The sequence below is a fragment of the Zalophus californianus genome, chromosome X, assembly GCF_009762305.2.
Source record: "Zalophus californianus isolate mZalCal1 chromosome X, mZalCal1.pri.v2, whole genome shotgun sequence".
Classification (NCBI taxonomy): Eukaryota; Metazoa; Chordata; class Mammalia; order Carnivora; family Otariidae; genus Zalophus; species Zalophus californianus.
The window spans coordinates 88,926,268-88,947,486 of record NC_045612.1 but is presented as its reverse complement, the minus strand read 5'-3'; the positions used below and the strand labels follow the sequence as shown (position 1 = coordinate 88,947,486).

The following is a 21,219-nucleotide window of genomic DNA, read 5'->3' as shown; positions in this document are numbered from 1 at the left end:
GCTGAGGAGGGATCCCAGGACCCTGGGATCAAGACCTGAGCCGAAGGCAGATGCTTAGCGACTGAGCCACCCAGGTGCCCCGTGAATTCTGCACGTCTAAGGAAAAAAAAAAAAAAAAAGAATAGCCAGAAGGGAATTCAGGGACCAAGGTGGGGGAGATCAGAAGAACAAAAAAGAAAAGCATGGTGATGGGGGGTAGGGGGAGCAAAGAGGAGGAACTTGATAAAAGGCCCTTCAGCAACTGTTTGAAGTCAAAGATTTAAGTGACCGGGTATCAGATTTCAGCCTGGAGAAAAACTGGGGAAGGACCCAGAAAGTTATATGTCAACGCAACTATAAACAGCTGATTTTCTGTGTGCACGAGTACTTATGCACGCACACATGCACACACGCACCACAAGCCCAGTGGTTTCCTTTCCTCCACATTCCACTAATATCCTGCTTGTGACCCGGTCCTGCTGAGATGATAAAGCCAGGATAAATTTGGATGCGTGCTCCTCACTACTCCAAAGCAGCCCCATCAATGAGTGCTCTTTTTTTTTTTTTTTAAGATTTTATTTATTTATTTGACAGAGAGAGACACACAGCGAGGGAGGGAACACAAGCAGGGGGAGTGGGAGAGGGAGAAGCAGGCTCCCCGTGGAGCAGGGAGCCCAATGCGGGGCTCGATCCCAGGACCCTGGGATCATGACCTGAGCCGAAGGCAGAAGCTTAATGACTGAGCCACCCGGGCGCCCGGATGAGTGCTCTTCTGTAAACTTGGGGAAGGAAGTGAATGATGTCTCTGTCTGGCATGAAAAGGTCCCCCTTGAATGGGGTGGGAAGCCACCCCCAAGCCCAGGCAGCTTGCCTCCAGCTGGGCTTGTTTTTGTTTTGGTTGCAGAGTCACCAAGACCTCTGGAGAAACAAAGCAACTGAGTTTTTTGTTTTGTTTTGTTCTAATGAGTCAAACTTGCCAGGGACATGAAGCTCAAGTCTGCCCACAATATTCTTATGCTTCCCTCACATAAAGCCAGAAGTTCTAGCCAAAAGCTCCTTTCCTTCCCCCACATGAGCTATTATTCTGTAGTTCTGTAGCCATAACTCTTAGGCTTCTAGACCCCGCGAGGAAAATCATGCTGTCCTAAGAAATTGATTCCCATTAAATGTCACTTTCCTGTTTGTTTTTAGGGAGATCATTTAGAAGATGAGGTAAAGAGAACTGCCCTTTCTTTTCTGATGGGGAACAAACATCTGGGCTTTCAGTTTCATGACATCACTGAGCGTGTGACCTGGATCCATTTCAGGGGAAACTGCAAGAACCCAGGATTTTACCCAAAAACGAGAAGCCCATTTATTTCTCTGTTTTATTGTTGCTCATGACCACCGAGTGCTCCCAGCCCTGCTGTTAGTGGCTCACTGGACCGAGAAGGTCAGGCCAGGAGGACTGAGAGATATAAAGCCCTTTAAGTACAAGGGCATGAGTCCCTTCTAAGAAGGTGCCCTGGGAAACCAAGCTTGAAGTTCGCCTTTTGTTTCCGCCCCCCCCCCCCCCCAGTCTGACACAATCTTGAAAGACTTTCACGATGCCAGTGGAACTGATTCCGAGGACCCTCTGCAGGACTGTGTGTGAGGCTGGGGAGGAGGGAGGTTACAGGGAAGCCGTGACACCAGCTCCTGGCTAGGGCTGGCCACTGGGTGCCACTTGGAGTCCAGCAGAAGTCACCTCCAACTGCACATTCACAACTGGCCCAAAGGGCCCCCCAGGGAGCCATCGGGCACACCGATGATCGCCCCCAGGCCCAACTAGGGAGGTTTCAGAAACTCGCCCCACCTAGGGCAGGGAGCACTGTCTTAGCTGTCACTGTGCAGACTGAATGCACTGCTCGAACCCTTAGCACTTAGGACCTGCTGCTTTCCCAAACATCTCCATGGAACAGTGACAGCAAGCTTGTAACTTAGTTACAAGCCCTGTGTCTCCATGTGAGGTTCTTAGGAGATGGATGGTGAGTTCGGCTACAGGAAAGCAACCAAACCATTTCATGCCTTTCCTTTTACAGATGCTTAAATCCAGAGGCAGCAGCAATTACAAACAAACAGACAGACAGCAAAAGGGCCGGAGGTGTCTGACTGGTCTGGAACTGACAAGATGACATCTGTGCAAACCCTTGCTATCCAGCTGGAATCAGCTTGTTTTTCTTACAAAATTCATCTGGACCAGCTGCGGTCCTGGGGAGGAAGCTTTGGAGTAGGGCAGTCATATCCTAACAGAGCCCTTCTTTCCCTTCCAGTGAAATAAAGACACGTCACCCAGGTTTTCTCAGGGTGAGTTTCAAGATCTCCCTGTTAGACTCTAAATTAGCTTCCAGGTGCACAATTCTTGAGCCCTCGGTTTCTAAACTCCTTAAATCCAAGCTAGAGTCCAATGGCAACTTTTCAAAAAGAATTTCTCATGGAAATCACAAGTTCCCAACACAGTGGCCGCTTCTAATATAATCTCAAAGGTCTTCCGGGGCACCGTTATTCCTGTTTTAATATTTTATTTTTAAGTCATCGCTACACCCAGCGTGGAGCCCAAACTCACAACCTCGCGATCAAGAGTCACGTGCTCCTCGACTGAGCCGGCCAGGCGCCCCTCTGGAGCACCATTAAAGTGGGCATCCTATCATCTCCAATGAAGCTCATTGAAAACTCTTCCTAAAACGTCCCACTCTTTCAGAGGTCATGGCTTTGTGTCCCTTAAGGGGCACTGCCCCCAAGATGCGACCACCCTCAAAGAGAAAGAAATCAGGAAAAGCTGTAGCAGCAATCCCCGACCCCGCACAGCACCACCATCTGCGACACTTGTTCAATCTGAGTCAGGGGCTGGAGTCATTTAGAAGGTCCTCTGGCATCTGACATATGTAGACTGGGTTTAGGATGGAGTGAAATTCCATGCTGACTGAAGAAAAAGAAACGCCCGACACAGTGTCACGGACCACGTGCACGCATGTGGTCAGTAAGGCTTTCCGCCACGCTGTCACTTCTCCCGTTCCCCACCCCCCCCCCGCCCCGTCTGCCCATCAGATACCTGTTGAATGCCCCCAGGTGCCAGGCACTATGCTCAGCACTTCAGAGGCCAACCTGCACAAAAGAGTTCTTGACTCCGGGGGCCCATTAGTAACATTTGGGTAACAAATTTCTGCTCTTAGCATAAGCCCTCCCTCCCCCATCCTGTCTGCCCAGGAAATGCTGGCCTCGGGAAGGAGCAAACCTGGGGATGTAACAAGCGTCACGTGGCAGCTCGAACTCACGTCTGCCACTTGGCTGATGCTCTTCCCACAAAGAGGTTGTGGTCTCTCTCTCTCCCCCTCCCGTTGAATCTGGGCTGCCTCGAGCAACTCAGTGTGACCACCGGCAAGTCACAGAGGTGATGCCCTGAAAACTTCAAGGCCAGGGCAGAAAGGGCGACGTGGCCTTCCACCTTGCTTGCTGTGGTGCTGGCTCTGGGAACCCTGAGTCATCGGGGAGGAAGCCCAATGCCCCCAGGTGCCAGACGTACGAGCCAGTGAGTCTGTGGATGACCCCAGCCCCCAGCTTTCTGCTTGGAGCAAAGGCAAGCTGGCCCTATCATGCCCTTTCCAAACTGCTGACCTAGAGAATCTGTGAGTGAAAGACACTGTTGCTCCCCTTTCCTCTGTTTGGTGCAGGTAGTTATGCAGCAACAGTAACGGGAACAGACGGCAAAACCGCAGGCCAGAACGTTCCTCTCTGCCCCGCAGACTCCATCGGGATTCTCTGCAGTAGCGGGCCTCTTCCCTGCTCAGGGCTCCTCTGATCACAGCCTCTACAGCTTCCCTCCCCAGCACGCTGTCCCAGGCTGTCACTGCTGCCACCACCCTGCCTAAACCTTAGCGGTTCGCATGGCGGTGACCTTCTGCCCCTGGAGGTGGGAGGGGGGGGAGGACCCCCGCTCTGCCATTCCTGGGCTTGAGAGGAACTCGACCGTAGAGGATCCCAGGCCCTAGAGGAGCGGGAGGGCCTGTAATCACCCACATCCTTCCTCTCTTCCTCAGATTCCCCAGGCTGGAGCGTCAGACCCCAGCCCTCTCTTCTCCTGCCTGGGCACCACTGACAGACTCTGACCCAGTGACAGTGAGCCAGTCACCAACGTATCCAGTCTATCCATTCTTGGAAGGCAGGCAGTCAGGGACTTAGCTCCAACACTCTTCCTGGCCGGCCTAGCCCCTTAATGTGTTGCTTTAGGAACGCTGACTCTGGGGTCAAACCCCAGCTTCATCACTTTCTAATCCTCTGACCGTAGATGACTCACTGAGACTCTCCAACTTCAGCTTCTAATCTGTAAAATAGGGATAACAGGACCTACCTCATAAGGTTGTTGTCAAGCTCATGGTGAGGGAATCCACGTAAAGATGTCTGGCCTATAGTAAGTACTCAATAAATTTTAGCCCTTTATCACAGTGTCTTCCCCCGGAAGAAGCATCTCTTGTGACTTACCCCTTGTAAGACTTGAAAGCTGTCGTTGTTGGGTGGTGGGTCCTGGTCTGGATCGACACCAACTCTGTAAGTCACCAGGGAGAAAGACAAGGAGAAAAATGGAGAGTATTAGCTCGGACCACGGCAGCCATGCTGGCTGAAAGTAGCCAAGAGGCCGACCGCCTTCCGGAAGCGGAAGGAGTAGTTAGCTAGAAGAAGAGGAAGGCTGTCATGCAAAAGTCGTGAGAAAGAGGTCATGTTCCATGTCAGATCCCAGGGGGCAGGAGAGGCAAGTGGTGCTTACACCCTGTTTGAGGCTGCTGGCTGGCGACTGTCCTTCTGCCTTCCTGCACCAGACGGTCCCAGTTAATCCAACCGTGGGTCTCGACGCCCCACGCCTTTTCCTTTCTGCTGCTTCCTCACATCTGCCCTGACCTGCTCTTAATTCCCTAAACTTCCGTTCCGCCATTTTTCATATATCCACGGCGGTGCTGGAAGAATTTATAGTGAACACCTGTATACCCGCCACCGACAAGTCTACCATTAACATTTTGCTGGAGTTTCTTTATCGCGTGTCTATCCACTTCTCTACCACCCATCTAAATTTTTAGATGCATTCAAATAAAGTTGCAAACACCAGTACTCGTCCCCTAAATACTTGAGCACGCATATCATGAACGTTTTGTCCTGGTGCCCCCACGTCCTCCCACAGCGGAGATGACCTGAGAAGTGACACTTTTAAGATCAACAACTGAAGACAGAAAGAAAAGGCAAAGTGGCAAAATCCACTTACAACAAATCCCATGCTTTGACTAGGGTAGTTGCCTTGGCTTAGTCACACACCAACTGTTGTTTTGTGCACCTGTTAATTCTTCATCCCTGTACCTTCCTCGCTCTGAGGTGGAGAACTGTGACCTCGATCACAGGGGGGGTGGGGGAGAAAACAAAGAGGCCAGGAAAATTCTCTGTCTTCCCACGCTCCCTCCAGTGTTGCAAAGACCTATAAACAGAACACGATTTCTGGCAGGTCTGACCCGAGCTGGGACGGGAGGTGCCGAATGGCCTCAACCAAGGGTCTTCGGTCGTCCAGTACCGGGGTGCTGACTCCAATGAGTAGACAGCGGACTACAAAACCCCATGTGTGTGCACCTTACTTTTCTTTCTCTCCCTCCCTCTTTCCCACCTATGATGCCCAGGTTATTTCTTGAAAAAAGAGACTAATAGAAAAGGAAAACAGAAGACAACACAGATGTGCCTGCCCTCCCAAAGTCAACCTCTACCCTGTCTTATTGCAGGTTCGTCAAGCACTAACCAAAGGTGTGCGTCCCTGGAAAGGGGGGACTATGGAGGGAAAGGAAACAGATAGCCTGTATGTTGCTGAGGGCAAAGTTTTAAAACCACAAGACGAATTCATGTATTCAGCAAATATTTATTGAGTGCCTATGATGCCAGGTACTGTTCTAGTTAAAATCTAGTGTACCTGACAGCAGATTTCCTCCCTGCGGGCCTGGGGTTTGGTAGGATCTTTGTAGTGAGTTCGATGGACTTTGCTATGTGTCTAGGGACTGCTTCCAGGCTGGAGATTCTGAGGGTTGGAGGCTTGTCCTCATAACTGGACATTATTCAGGGATCTTTGAACAACAAATCTCACAGAGATTTTCTTGACACGAAACCCATCCAATTCAGGGGCCTCTCAGGGCTGCCCCCAAAATGTCCCACCAGAGCCTCAAAGCATCCGGTGTGTCCAATGTATCAAAGTGTTAAGAGGAGAGGTCACGTATGGAATTCCCAGCTCTTGGGAATTTTGAGCCCTCACCCATTTTAGAGACTCTTAACCCACGTTCCCCAGAGAAAAGTCCTCTATAGGGTAGCTTGGTCAGCATTTGTAAGATCAACAGCTAGGAATCCAATCTTAGGCCTTGTTCTGTGGGTTCTATAGCAGCACAAAGCCACTTCATGGCAGACTCGCTTACTCAGATGAGCTTCCCAGCGCAGACACAGAGCGCCGGTTACCCCGGTGTTTCTCGGACAGCCTACCAGAATGCCAGGTGACACAGCAGCCCTCAGCCTAGCCACAAGGCCTGGCCAGATTGTGGGGCAGGAGCAATGAGATTATGTGAGCTGAAGGGCATGAGGCACAGTATGGCCAAGAATATGGTAGTAGTCTGGGTCTGCCACTAATAATCTCTCCTTTCTATACTGTGAATTTTGAAATAGGTGTAATTAGCCTTCGTAAGTGGCTTCCATGCCAGCAAAGATAAAACAAGTTGACTTTACTCTCCTAGATGAAATAGGAAGACTAGGGGTAGGAGAAAAGGTTAAGGATTCCCTGTATTACAATAATGAAAATAAAACCAAACACGATAAAAGCTGCCAAATGAAACTTAGCCCCCTCTATTCTTTTAACTAATTTCTATTAAAAGGAAAAAAAAAACTTTGGTTAACAAGAATTAAATTTTGTTCAACCAGAACTGCTTAGGAAGACTAGGTTGTGACTATTTTCATTCAAGTTCTGGCAATGTTGGAGGAACTCATCTATTTATCCTGGGTCTGTGTGGCCAGGCCAGAATTCAAAACAGCAAAGCACAAAACGGTGAAATAACTTGATACACTCACAAAAGTAGGGCCACCCTAACCTCATCTCAAACTCGTAATGTTCAACATTTTGTCTGGGGGAACCTGGGAATGATTCTAGACCCACGCTGTCCAGTAGAACTTTCTAGATCTGCGCTGTCCAACATGCTAGCCACGAGCCACAAGTGGCCAGCCACTGAGCAGGTGAAAAATGTGGCTAATATGACTAGTGGTATACTTTACATTTCATTCAGTTTCACACCAAGTGAGAAAATAAAGCAATCAAACTAACGTGCTCATTCTGGAATGAAAAAATAGAGAAAGAACATGAATAATTTCCCTTCTGGTATGAGTGTAAGTACATTCTGATTAGCTGCCATCTCAGGAATTTTAGAAGTGTTCTACTTCGACTGATAATTTTTCAAAAACGTGAATGGCTGAGGCCCTAAATAATGGGAAGACTATGAGACACACACCTACATGTAAAACCCTGAACACCAAATCACAGTCTGAGTTCTCTCAGGTCCCAACTGTAATAACTTGTACAGTGCCCAAAGGACCTTCCTTCCTGAAGGTGGGATATTTCAAAAGAAAGGGTTTCCTCTGCCACCTACCTGCTACCTAAAGTCAGGCCTCCAAAAAGTGAATGTGTGTGTGCGTGTGTGCGTGTGTGTTTTTAAACAGTAGAAAAAAAGTTTATGATTGACATAACATAATACAATAAAATTAAAAAAAAAAAAAAGTGTGAACCCAGGGACCTTAACAGCTTCCATTACTCAGATACACATCGTTAGGGGACATCTGGAGCCTGGTGATATCGCAGTGCCCATGGCCAGTGAGCAGCCTCGCTCTTCTCTCCACCGCCCTCAGACACTGATTTATCTACCAGCACTGAGAATCAGGCCGGGAAGGATGCGTGCCAATAAAGATGCAGAAGGGCAAAAGAAACATTAAAGTCTTTGTTCTGCTGGCCCCCATGGCCCCCTTAAGCCTAATCAAATCATAAACTTCGGTGGACACTGAGAACCCAACTGCATTACGAGAGTCTTTATCTTCTGTTTTGTTTTGTTTTTTTTTTAAACAAAAGTGCTTTTGTATCTTCTGATTCACCATAAGGTACCAGGACACAATTACATACTTTAAAAACTACTCAAAAGAGCACTGGTGCTTAATTAAGATGGTATGAGCCCTACCCCAGTCATGGCAGACCAGTCAAATCCTAAGTCTCTTTGTGAGTGGAAAGCCTTGTTTACTAGATCACAAACAAGACTTTGTGGAAAAAGTATCTGCGGCTCTGAAAACGGACTGCTCTGGATGCTAAGCTCAGTTGTCTAAGAGGGGAGACACTTGCAACTCCGGCTTTGGTGTTGACACACACTGTCCAATATGCGGGGACAGAGAACAGACTCTCAGGAACACCGACACAGCAATCAACCCAGAGACGGGGTGGGAAAGGGGTTAGACTTGACCTGACCTCTTGCCCCTTTGGCTGAAAGGGGCAGGGGGCTGGCGCACACAGGAAGGAAAGAAGAGACCAAACGGCATAAAGAGAAACATGGCGGGTTAGGAGGAGGAGAAAAGCCAGGCCCGGTTAATTCGTTTCTGAGGATTTCCTCGTGTCACCTGATGTACCGCCAGCGGTGTTCGTTCTGGTCCTCTTCGGACAGCTCCTCGACGCCAACTCTGGGCAGCAGAAGAAGGGAACGTGAGTATGACGGGGCGCACGGGGGAGCCGGGAGCTCTGGGCACAGGACCTGGACCACGCCCATCAAGGGAGAGGTGGGCTCCCTCTGAAGAGAGGTCCGTACCCTCTCTCAAACTGTCGGCATTCTCGAAAACCCAGAGAGGCAGAGAGGCTGCTAAATTTAAATTTAAAGCAACCATGTTAGGAGCGAGGCCAAGTGAGGATCAACTGGGAATGAAGGTAAGCCTCTCAAAATATCATGTAAGGAAATCAGAGGAATGCATGCAGCTCACAGAAATGAATTTATACAAGTTTTTCAGGAATTCACCTGTTTCATAAAGCAAGGTACACCCATACGAAAAATAGAAAGCAGAGTTGTTACTAAACACGTATCTGAAGTGTTTACACATACTTTGACACACATTTGACAGAAAGAGCAAAAAGCATCATATTGTTGAAAACAGCAACAATACTTGAGAAGACAAAGATGGCCTTTTTTTTCCCCTTTTTCTGACACAAGTAAACCATGTTGTCTAAGGGTTCCTGAAGGTCAGGAAGCCAACTTCTGCTATTCTCTTTCTCTTGCACCTTAGAGTTGACACGGTCCATTTTCACCTGCCTTAACAATTTCTGGGTTGTATTCAGGGTGCATTTGAACTTTGCCATCAAACTAAGAGCAGGGTTTCACAATCTTGGCACTACTGACATTTCGGGCCCTGGCCTCTACCTACAAGATACCAGTAGCAACCCCCTACCCAGTTGAGGCAACCCAAAATATCTCCAGACATTGCCAAATGGCCTCTGGGGGGCGGGGGGGGGGGGGCAAACTGCCCTCAACTGAGAACCACTGCACTTAGATCATGTATTCTCACTTGGGGGTGGTATTGCCCCCATGGGTGTGAAGATTGGTTCTTGTGAGGCAAAAAGTTTTAGATAGTATAATGGTTTATAGTCCTCTAAACTGTCATACTACATAAACAAGTATATAGCAGATCTGTGGTATTAAAATTTCGCTGGAAGAGGTAATGGGGGGGAAACATTTTTGAAGGGCTCCTTGTGGGGGGACAACGGTGAAAACAATGCCCAACTGCTCACGCTACTGATATCCCCTGGAATATGCAAGTGAGAACGAGATATGCTTCTTAAGGTGGTACTTCAACAAGTCACATGCTCAGAATGTGACTCGGTATTTTACCATACTATTGAAAAATTGTAACACATTCCAGAAAAGCAAGCTGGACTCCATTAATGTAAGATTCACTGGTAATAATAATAGCAATACTAGCAGTACTGATGCTATGATTAGTAATGATAATATTATATATGAGGTATATATAGATATAGATGTAGATATATGTAGTAATTAACAGCTAAAAGATCCGAAATGTTTACCATGTGCCAGATGGGACCTTTCTTTCTTTTTCAGATGGTACGTTTAACAAGAGAATGCTTTATCACATTTATCATCACATTTATTTTATTCTTACACTATCGTCCCCATCTAAACTGGTGAGGAAATGGAGTTGAAGAGGCTAAATAAGTTGCCCAAGGTCACAAAGGTAGAAAACGGTGGAACCAAGACTGTGGCTGAGGCTCTTAGACCCCAGAGCCCCAGTACTTCACCTCACAGTATCCTTTTTTAAAAGATTTATTTATTTATTTGAGAGGGGGAGGAGGGGGGAGGGGCAGAGGGAGAAGGAGAGAGAAACCCAAGCAGACTTCATGCTGAGCGCAGAGCCCGACAAGGGGCTTGATCCCTCGACCTTGAAATCACGACCCAAGCCGAAACCAAGAGTTGGACGCCCAACCAACTGAGCTACCCAGGCGTCCCAGGATTCACCCTTTGATTACACGCTGGTGTCCTTAAACTCTTTTAAAATATCCAGTTACAAATGCTATTACATAAAGAGTTCAGGGCTGCTCCTGCATTTTTTCTTCAAATTATCTGGCAAAGAGCTTTGTCGTAAATTCTAACAGGATTATACTGAGCAGAGTGTCCTTCCTTGTCCTGGAGTGTTTGCATGACTGTGCTGTGGGGTGTGAAGGGTGCCTGTTCATCTGACTGCCTGGGCACATGCCATTCCGCCCCCACCATCACCACCACCTCATGTGTGTGTCACCTGAAGCCGGGGGCGCCAAAGAGAACGGTCACCATGCTGCCCAAATGTGCTCTGGACACATACAAGGTTCCTCTGCTGAAATAATCCTGTGGCCATTTTTTTAAATTGCCAAGATTACATCCTTTGTGAATAACACCTGCTCAAGGGACTAAGAAAAATATGTAGTGTGTGCATTAACAGAAAACAATTTGAGTGTCTTGCCATCATGTTTTTTTTTTAAAGATTTTATTTATTTATTTGAGAGAGAGAGAATGAGAGATAGAGAGCACGAGAGGGAAGAGGGTCAGAGGGAGAAGCAGACTCCCTGCTGAGCAGGGAGCCCGATGTGGGACTCGATCCTGGGACTCCGGGATCATGACCTGAGCCAAAGGCAGTCGCTTAACCAACTGAGCCACCCAGGCGCCCCTGCCATCGTGTTTTAAAATATCAATCACAACATGCCAATTTGAAAAAGATACATTGGATTTCTGGAAAGCAGGGACCTGGCTTTGGATTTAGGTCACATTCATTTTTATTTTATACACAGACTAGGACTTAGCCATGGTTAAAAATCACAACTAACTCCTCATTATTTATGGTGGAACTTGGAATCCTACCCTGGGTTTCTGACTTCTGAGCAGCTACTTAACACCTCATAAGGGCCTCTGTCAGTAGCCTGGAGAAGTAAGGATCAGGTAGGTATTGATTTTACTTAGGGTGTAGAGGTCAAAACACCACACTGAACTTCAGGGGGTTTCTGAAGAAATTTAGAATAAGAAACTGGTTCACATAAATGATTCATGGTCACGGAGTAACATCAGAAACCACAGGCCAGAAAAACCAATGAATCTCATTACTTTATTTCTGAGGAAATTTCTTTTCATGTGATCTCTATAAATGTCAGTTTCTACACTTACGTAATCACTATTTATACATATTTGGAAAATGCAACACACTAACACCATATGTATTGTTTACCTATTTGCTTCATTATGCTGTCTGGGTGGAGCTGGACAGAAAGAAGGAAAGAATAAAGATAGGAGCAGAAACCAATGAAATAGAGAACAGAAAAACAATATAGAAAATCAGTGAAATAAAAAGCTAGTTCTTTGAAAAGATCAATAAAATTGACAAACCTCTGGCAAGACTGAAAGAAAAAAAGAAAGAAGATACAAATTACCAGTATCAGGAATGAAACAAGGAGCATCACTATACATCTCACAGACATCAAAACAATAATAAGGTAATGCTACAAACAACATAAATGTGACAACTTAGATGAAATGGACCAATTTCACAAACTACCACAATTCACCCAATATGAAACAGATAATCTTTTTTTTTAAAGATTTATTTATTTGAGAGAGAAAGAGAGCACGTGAGTTGCGGGGGGAGAGAGAGAGAGAATCTCAAGCAGACTCCCCACTGAGTGTGGACCCCAATGAGGAGCTCGATCCCATGACTCTGAGACCATGACCTGAGCTGAAATCATGAGCTGGATGTTTAATCGACTGAGCCACCCAGGTGCCCCATGAAACAGATAATCTTAACAGCCCTACAACTATTAAAGAAATTGCCTTTACAATTTAAAAACTCTTGAAAAAGAAGTCTCCAGGACCATACGGTTTTACTGGAGAATGCCATTAAACTTTTAAGATGAGTTAACATCAATTCTATACAATGTCTTCCAGAAAACGGAAGAGTAGGGAACACATCCCAGCTCATTTTGTGAGGCCAGATTACTCTGATACCAAAAACAGACAAAGGCAGTACAAAAAAAAAAAAAAAGAAAGAAAGAAAACTGTAAACCAATATCCCTCATGAACACAGACCACAAAAATCTTTAACAAAATAATAGCTAATAGAATTCATCAGTATGTAAAAAATTTATACACCATAATGAAGTGGAGTTTGTTTTAGGGAAGTAAGGCTGGTTCGATATTTGAAAATTAATTTAAAAAAGGGGGCGGTGCCTGGGTGGCTCAGTCAGTTAAGTGTCTGACTCCTGATTTCAGCTCAGGTCATGATCTCAGGGTCTTGAGACTGAGTGTTGCATTGGGATCCACGCTGGGTGTGGAGCCTGCTTGAGATTCTCTCTCTCTCCCTCTGCCCCTCCCACCCGCGCTCATGTATGTACACTCTCTAAAAAAAAAAAAGAAAAGAAAAGAAAAAAAAATCAATCAATGTAACCCACCATATTAACAGGCTAAACAAGAAAAATGTGATGATATCAATAGATACAGAAAAAGGATTTGATAAAGTTCAACACCTGTTTATGATAAAAACAAAAACTCTCAAAAACCTAGCAATAGATTAAAAACTCCCTCAACTTGATGATGATGAGCATCTACAAAAACCCTAAGGCTAATATTACACTCATTGGTGAAAGACTGAATGCTTTCCCCTTAAGACTGGAAACAAGGCAAGGATGTCTGCTCATGTTACTGTTAACATCACACTGAAAGCCTTAGCCAGAGCAGTAAGTCAAGAAAAGGAAATAAAAGCTACACTGGCTGGAAAGGAAGAAATAAAACTGCCTCCGTTTGCAAATGATGTGATGGTCTATGTAGAAAATCCCCAAGAAGTTACAAAACAAAACCCTCCTAGAACTAATAATAATGAGTTGGGCATGGTCACAGGATACAAGATCAACATACAAAAACTAGGGCGCCTGGATGGGTCAGCTGGTTAAGCATCCAACTCTTGGGTTCAGCTCAGGTCATGATCTCAGGGTCATGGGGTTGAGCCCTGCACCAGGCTCCATACTGGGCATGGAGCCTGTTTAAGATTCTCTCTCTCCCCGCCTCCCTCTGCCCCTCCCCCTTCTCCCTCTCTAAAAAAAATACGAAAACCAATTGTATTTCTGTATCCTAGCAATGAACACGTGGAGACTGAAATTAAAGATAGAATAATATTTATAATTGCTCAAAAAAGAGGAAATACTTCGATGTAAATCTAACAAACCATGTACAGGCACTGTGTGCTGAAAACCATACAACAGTGATGAAAAAAATCAAAGACAATCTAAATAAAGAAACATGCCACGCTCATGAACTGAAAGACTCAACATAATAAAGATGGCAATTCTCCCCAAACTGATATATAGGTTTAACACAATTCCTGTGAAAATTTCAGCGAGATTTTTTTTTTTAGAGCTAGACAAGCTTATTCTAAAATATATATGGAAAGGAACTAGAATAGCGATGAGAATTTTGAAAAAAGAATAATGTGGGAGGGCTTGCTCCACCTGATGCTAAAGCTTATTACGTAACTATAGTTATCCGGACAGTGTGGTACTGGTGGAGGGTTGGATGCATTCATCAGTGGAGCAGAACAGAAACAGACCCATGTGTATACAGCCAACTGATTTTTGGCAAAGGAGCAAAAGTAATTCAATGGAGTAAGACTAGTTTTTTTTTTTTTTTAAGATTTTATTTATTTATTTGAGAGAGAGATGGAGCACAAGCAGGGGGAGCGGCAGAGGGAGAGGAAGAACCAGGCTCTGCACTGAGCAGGGAGCCCGATGTGGGGCTCGATCCCAGGACCCCGGGATCATGACCTGAGCCGAAGGCAGACGCTTAACCGACTGAGCTACCCAGGCACCCCAAGACTAGTCCTTTTAACACATTGCCAGAACAACTGGATGGTCTTAGGCAAATGGAATAAGATAAAACCTCAACCTAAGCCTTGCATCTTATATAAAAATTAACCCAAAATGGACCACAGACTTAAATGTCAAGCAGAAAACTAAAAAACATTTAGAAGATAACACAGAAGAAAATCTTCAGGACCTAGGGCTTGATGGAGAGTCCTTAGATATAACACCAAAGGCACAATGCATAAAAGAAAAAAATGATAAATGGAAACTTCTGTTCTATGACAGACTCTACTAAAAGGATTAAAAGACAAGCTGCAGGGCGCCTGGGTGGCTCAGTTGGTTAAGCGACTGCCTTCAGCTCAGGTCATGGTCCCAGGGTCCTGGGATCGAGCCCCGCATCGGGCTCCCTGCTCAGCGGGAGGCCTCCTTCTCCCTCTCCCACTCCCCCTGCTTGTGTTCCCTCTCTTGCTGTCTCTCTCTCTGCCAAATAAATAAAATCTTAAAAAAAAAAAAAAAAAAAAGACAAGCTGCAGCCTGGGAGAAAATATTTGCAAATCACATTTCTGACAAAAGACTAGTATCCAGAATACATAAAGAACTCACAAAACTCAATTTAAAAAACCAAAACGATCTGATTAGAAAATAGACAAAAAGTCTGAACAGGTGTTTCACCAGAGAAGATATATGAATGGCAAATAAGCACATGAAGAGATGCTTGACATCATTAGTCATTAGAAAAATGCAAAGTAAGACCACAGTGAGGTATCCCCACACACCTATTGGAACAACTACGATGAAAAATAGTGGCAATGCCAAATGCTGGCAAGGATGTGGAGAAACGAGATCTCTCCTATACCCAGTCACACACATCGTCATTTCCTGAGCCCTCACTGTGCGCTAGCTGCTATGGTCTACGTGTTATCTATACATTACATCAATATTTCCACAACAATAGTTATATTTGTATATACAGTTTGTGTGCCTCAGGGAAAGCTACCCACACTCTCAGTTCTGGATAGGACAGTTTTAATGGCCCAATTTTGAAAAAGGTTGCCAGAAGTGCAAAAAGTCACAAGTCAACTCTCCCTTCTCAGTGGGAAATTATTTGGTCCTATATATGTGTGTAGTGTGTGGGAGGGCTCATAAACTAGCATGACAAACAAACATGATTTAATCAGGCTCTGAGTATCTAGGGTGCCTCCTGAGTGACCAAATAGGAGCAGAAAGTAATCTCAGAAGTCAATCTTGAGATTCTTTTTTTTTTAAAGATTTTATTTATTTGAGAGTGTGAGAGAGAGTGAGCATGAGCAGGGGGTCGGGGGAGGGGCAGAGGGAGAGGGAGAAGCAGGCTCCCCGCTGACCCTGGGATCCTGACCTGAGCCAAAGGCAGATGCTTAATGGACGGAGCCACCCAGGAGCCCCTGATCTCGAGATTCTTAAAGATCCTCAGCGGTGTTCAGGGTAAGCCTCCTTTTTTTACCCTTATTCTAACACAGAACAAAGATGGTACCATTGTATGTGTCAGGTTTAGAGCCAAAAATCTGTCCATTTTCTTCTCTAGGTTCATATTCCCATGATGAATTCGTTTCCTTAACACAAATCTTGAGATTCACACCAGGAACTTGAAGTTCTGATCATCCCGAATTTCACGACACAGAGGCGGTTGCTAACACCGTCAACCTTCTCAAAGGTGGTAGAGCACAGTAGTTCAGACTGTGGACTGGGTGGCAAGACTGCCAGGCCCCAAATCCCGGCTCATCCACCTAAAGCTCTGTGACCTGGGCAAGTTATTGCTCTGTGCCTCGGTTCTGTCAACTCTACAATGAAGATGATAGTAGTGGCTTCTCCATAGGAATGTTGTGAAGATTGTCTTAATATAGGTGTGGCATCTTGTACAAAGCCTGCATCACACAAGTGTTAGCTATCAAGTGACTGCCACTTATCAGCCCCACGTAGTAGCTTCTGCAGACCCACAAGGATGTGAGGCTGAGACTAGCTAGCCCGGAAATGGTGCGGCTGGCAGAGGCCAAGCCCAGGAATCCCTGCTGTCATCAAGACAAAAGTCCTTGATGGGGTTGGGGAGGGGGGGACGGGGCGGGGTGAAGACTGTTCTCTTCAATTCCAGTTTTCTCCCAAATTCTAGTACCCTCCGCCCCCGACTCGAAGGATGACTACGAGATCTTTGTAGGTTCTCTCTCCTCCAAGCTAGGTATGCTCTGTAGCTGTCAGTCTGGGGCATTCTATATTTCAGAGGAAGGGAATGTGAACTGAAAGCCAGCAGAGAAAGGAAAAAAAAAACAAACAAAAAAAAACACAAAAAACAAAAGACACGGTGCCACCTTGTGGCTTCTCGGAGAATTCTTCTTCACACCCACACACGCCCGGAGCGTTGTCACATTCTGATCACGTTCATCCTCCGCGGACCCCCACACTGAGGGAGGTGGTGGGGGCGCCTCCAATAAGGCAGAGCACATACACTGGGAGCTGAAGGGGACTGCAGAAGATCTGACAGCAGGCTTTCACTTAATATTAGGGGAAACTGAGACCCAAAGACAGGAAGGGCTTGCCTCGAACCAGAGCCAGAGTTAGGCTCTGGGACTCCTGTCCTCTGTTCTAGTGTCCTCCTTACCCTAAGGTGCTGGAGCTCGCCAGCACCCTCTGGGATTCAAACGCTCTTAAAAAAAAAAAATTCAAATTTAGGTCAGCCCTCTCCGTGCTGACCCAGCTGCAAAACCACAGGCAGAGGACATCAATGAGGTTATAACAAATGAGGCTGATGCAGGAAATGTCACCTCTTTTGTACGCTCGAGCAAGAAGAGACAGAGCAAACAGTTTCCTCCCAGAAACAAAACTCTAATTGTCTCTTTTCACTTCTGGTGGATGAGCCTGTTTCGAAGGCTGGAGGTGTGATTGCAAAGGAACTTGAAACGCCAGGCACTGCCGGCAGTTACCGTCCGTTCTCTTGCCTGCAGCCTTAAAACTTTGGAATTCCTGCCCTAGTGTCACTGTTCTAGCACGGTCCAGGTGTTTCTAAGGCCTTGTGTTTTCGCACCAACAGAAATTTTCATGCCCACCTTTTTTTTCTCGTGGAAAAGTCAATATTCTGAAGTGTTACTTATTGCTTTTTATTTTCAATCCCACCCCCAAACCAAACCCAACCCCGTAAGAACCTTCCACGCATTAAGCTGTCTCCCCCTCCCCCCCACCACCACCGCCCCGTGTTAGTCACAAAACTGGCTGCGGTTTCAGACCGACCTTATGTTAAGCCATGACAGCATGGGTGTCGTGCCTCCACCAATGATCCAGACGGTGAAGAAGACAATGAGGAGCGTGGTCGTGAACATCATCTGGCGAGCATAGGACGCGGTGTCTCGGATGGCCAGCGCGAATGCCATGGCCCCCCTGAGGCCTGTGGGGACCGAAGAAGAAGATTTGGTTCTAAGACCAAATGACAATGTGTCCTCGGATCCACTGCCGCCACTCGAGGCTAATAAACTGGATCCGCATGTGCTGTGGGAGCCACACTGTCTTACTCGGAAAGAAGAAACTTACGGGAATACGGTTTTCTCCTGTTGGAAGTTTTCATTTGCAAAATACCCCAAATGTAATGAGAAAAACACTGCACTACCTTGTATGGCACATTCTAGGACAATAGCACACTCTTATTAGGGCAATAGTTCTCCTGCTAGTAACACGAAGTAAAAAGAAATGTAAGTAAGAAATAACAACACAAGCTCTCTAGGTCTGTGATCCAAGCACTATACAGTCATTATAAACTAAAGTAACAGGCTAGGTATAAATATGGCAAGTGCATATTTGTGGTTTCTGTGCCATGAGCTACAGAACAGTTCAGCATTTCCGCAGCAAAGCCACACAGAGAAGTAACAGTATAACCTGATCTGTATCAGGGGTTGGCAACTTTTTCTGTAAAGGGTCAGATATTAAATATCTTAGGCTTTATGGGGCAAGGGGGGAAAAATCAAGGATACTGTGAAAAATCAAGGATACTGACATATAAGAGAAAAAACAAATTTCCACAAAATCTTATCGACAAAAACCAAGAGTGGCGTAATAATAACCGAGTACAATTTGTTGTAATATAGGTGCATTAATGAAAACAATGAGATTCTTTCTGGAGGAGATTTCACTTAACTGGATTTCAAAGTTAGTGTCCCCTATCATCACACAGACTGTAGATGCCCATCCGTAAAAGCCATGGTTAGCCGTGAAGTATATGGTAACAGGGCCCAGGGACTACAGTTCGCTGACCCTTCATCCACATTAATGGGTATTAAGATTAAGCACCAAATACTTACAGTGAGTACAACACAACCTAGAGAGAAGTCGAATCGCTATGTTGTGCATCTGAAACTAATGTAACATTGTGTGCCAACTATACTAAAAAAAAGAAACCCTGCGAAATAGAAATTAATGCAGTTAAGTATATTCTTACTCACCTTTAATTTTAAGAGTGTATGTTTTTTTTAAGAGCATGTTTTGATCTACATTGTGCAACACAAAGGAATTGAAACAATTGTGAATACTTTTAATATATATTCACAAATATTTGTTCTTTTATGTGAGTTCTCATATTTTCATCTTGTATTAGATTTTACTTATATTTAATAAAATGTTGTTTGTTTAAAAAAAAAGATTAAGCACCCACATTTTAATGTGGGTTTTTAATTTCTAAGCTCTTTTGTTCCTTCTTCAAAGCAAGCTCATCATTTGTTTTATAGTAAAAACTGAATCCATGGTCCTTAACAGATACTTGGTGTGAGCTCCTGTTCACTGGGGGGGGGGGGGGGGGGGGGGCGAACTACAATGACTGTGTATACTGTATGAGAGAATGAAAAGTTATACCCACTATAACTGTTTGTATAGTTTCCTACCTTTCCTGATAATTTTGCAAATTCACTAATCTGAGAACTTCACAATTCACTACAGAATGATTCCAAAAAGTGACATGAAAATACAAAGTTAACAAAGTTTTCTATTACTAAATACAAAGTTTTCTATTACTCTGTGTTAGGGAGACACGCACATCTAGACCACCCAACAGCCAGCTTTGTCAACGATCAATATTTAAGCCTCTAAAGGGATGCTGTCTCAAAGAAGAAAACTTGGGGGTCGGAGAGAGACACTGTGTGCTCCATGTGTCTTTATTTTATTAGGTAAATGCTGTGAGCGATATGATAGAGAAGCCTTGGGTTTTTCATCACTCTGAAGAACTGAGTTCCTTTCGATGGTGAGGTTGCTCCCGGCAGGAAGTAAGTTTTACAGGAGATATCTTTAAACAGCTCTGTGTACTTCTCAGTCTTTTAGTACAGGAAATAATGAACATACTTTAAAGTTTATCCAGGTGACTGAGCTATCTCCACCTGGTCTTGCTCTTTTCCAGCAACACTTTCTTGATATGGAAGGAGGATCTTGGCGTGGCCTCCTCAGAAACCTCTAAAGCGGCCCAGCTGCTCTTGAGGCAAGCCCAAACGCTTTGGCACAGCCCTGGGGCTTCTCTGTGGTCCAGACTCCAACAGTGGTTCTCAAAGTGTGGTCCTCAAACCACCCTCAGCAGCAGCAGCCGAGAATACATGAGAAATGCCGATTCTTGGCGCCCACCCCGTACCTGCAGAATCATTCTGGCGGTGGGGCCCGGCAAAGGGCTCGAACCAGCCCAACAAGTGGTTCTGATGCCGCCTGAAGGCTCACAGCAGCCTAGATGCAATTATCCTGTCCAACCTCACCCTCTTTCTGCATTAGCCCATGTCTTACCGCGAAACCACGCTGCTGCCCTTCCTGGCAAAAGCTACCCGTGGCAATGCTCTCCTGCTTCTCCAACCTGCTGCCTCGTGAGACCCACGTCTGGCAAGCCCAGGTGGAAGGCTGCCCCCCTGGTAAAGATGGCCCCAGGCCCTCCTCTTCTCCACCTTGATTCCACACCTTTTATGTGCAACGTGTCACCCTCTCTCCAGAGGAAGCTAGCTCTTTGCACACCTGCCTCCCCCACAGTGGATCGGGAGCCCTGCAAGGAGGCGGTCTCTGTCTCCTCCAGAATCCAGAACTGTGGCTTATAAAAAGAGGATGCTCCATGAACATCTGCCAGAGGGAAAGGCTGCCTATTTCAGTGCAGATGTAAGCAAGTACTACGCACAGCAACCACTTCGCCGAGCAGTGCCTGCTGCTGAGCGTTCAGGAAGACTCTGAGGGCCCTCGAGAACTACGATGTCACAGTCAAGGGCTGCTACTCACTCTGCCTCTTGCGCAGCCCCTCCCCCCCCCCCCCCCCCCCCGGAGGACAGCCGTACCTTTAAGGATCACTGCGGCCTTCTGCCCCACCATCTCCTCCCTCTGCTCTGCAAAGACCCTCTAACTTGGGTCTCCTCTATAATGCCTGACGCTTACTGCACCATCAATTCATGCCAACTGCTCTCTCCTTCCTTTACCGCCGCATATTTTACTGTCCTTTGTCCCCTCAGTGGCTTCTGCACACTTCTCAGCTTTATGGTGGAGAGGGGGGCATCTGGGAGACAGCATGAAATCAAGCAGAACTATCACAGCGTTAACTTCCGGTTTGGGGCTCATCTTGTTTATGCAAGTGGTTTTTTTTGTTTGTTTGTTTGTTTGTTTTTTAATGCTTCAGAGAAAGTTGGAGCTAGGAGGAACCTCAACTCAATTAGCTCAATTTCATTATTTTACAAGAGCGGATACTGCAGCTGGGAGGCACTGAGTGACCTGGCCTGTGTTCTTTCTTATTAAAGACCTATTGCCCTTCTAATTTTAGGTCTGGAGTCCTTCTGGAAGATTAAGGG

At 45.8% G+C, this 21,219-nt stretch overlaps 1 protein-coding gene across 3 annotated transcripts in view; it reads right to left on the bottom strand.

The window, feature by feature from the left end:
* Positions 1 to 21,219, bottom strand: part of SLC9A7 (solute carrier family 9 member A7) — a 127,461-nt gene that overhangs the window by 18,355 nt on the left and 87,887 nt on the right. For 2 of the 3 annotated variants that reach the window (XM_027607350.2, XM_027607352.2), the window contains exons 12-14: positions 17,666 to 17,819; positions 8,653 to 8,712; positions 4,477 to 4,540 (exon numbers count right to left, since the gene is read on the bottom strand). In XM_027607350.2, the coding sequence (XP_027463151.1) occupies positions 4,477 to 4,540; positions 8,653 to 8,712; positions 17,666 to 17,819 (278 nt within the window). The remainder of the gene's footprint in view (positions 1 to 4,476; positions 4,541 to 8,652; positions 8,713 to 17,665; positions 17,820 to 21,219) is intronic. The other variant, XM_027607351.2, reaches the window with a different exon arrangement.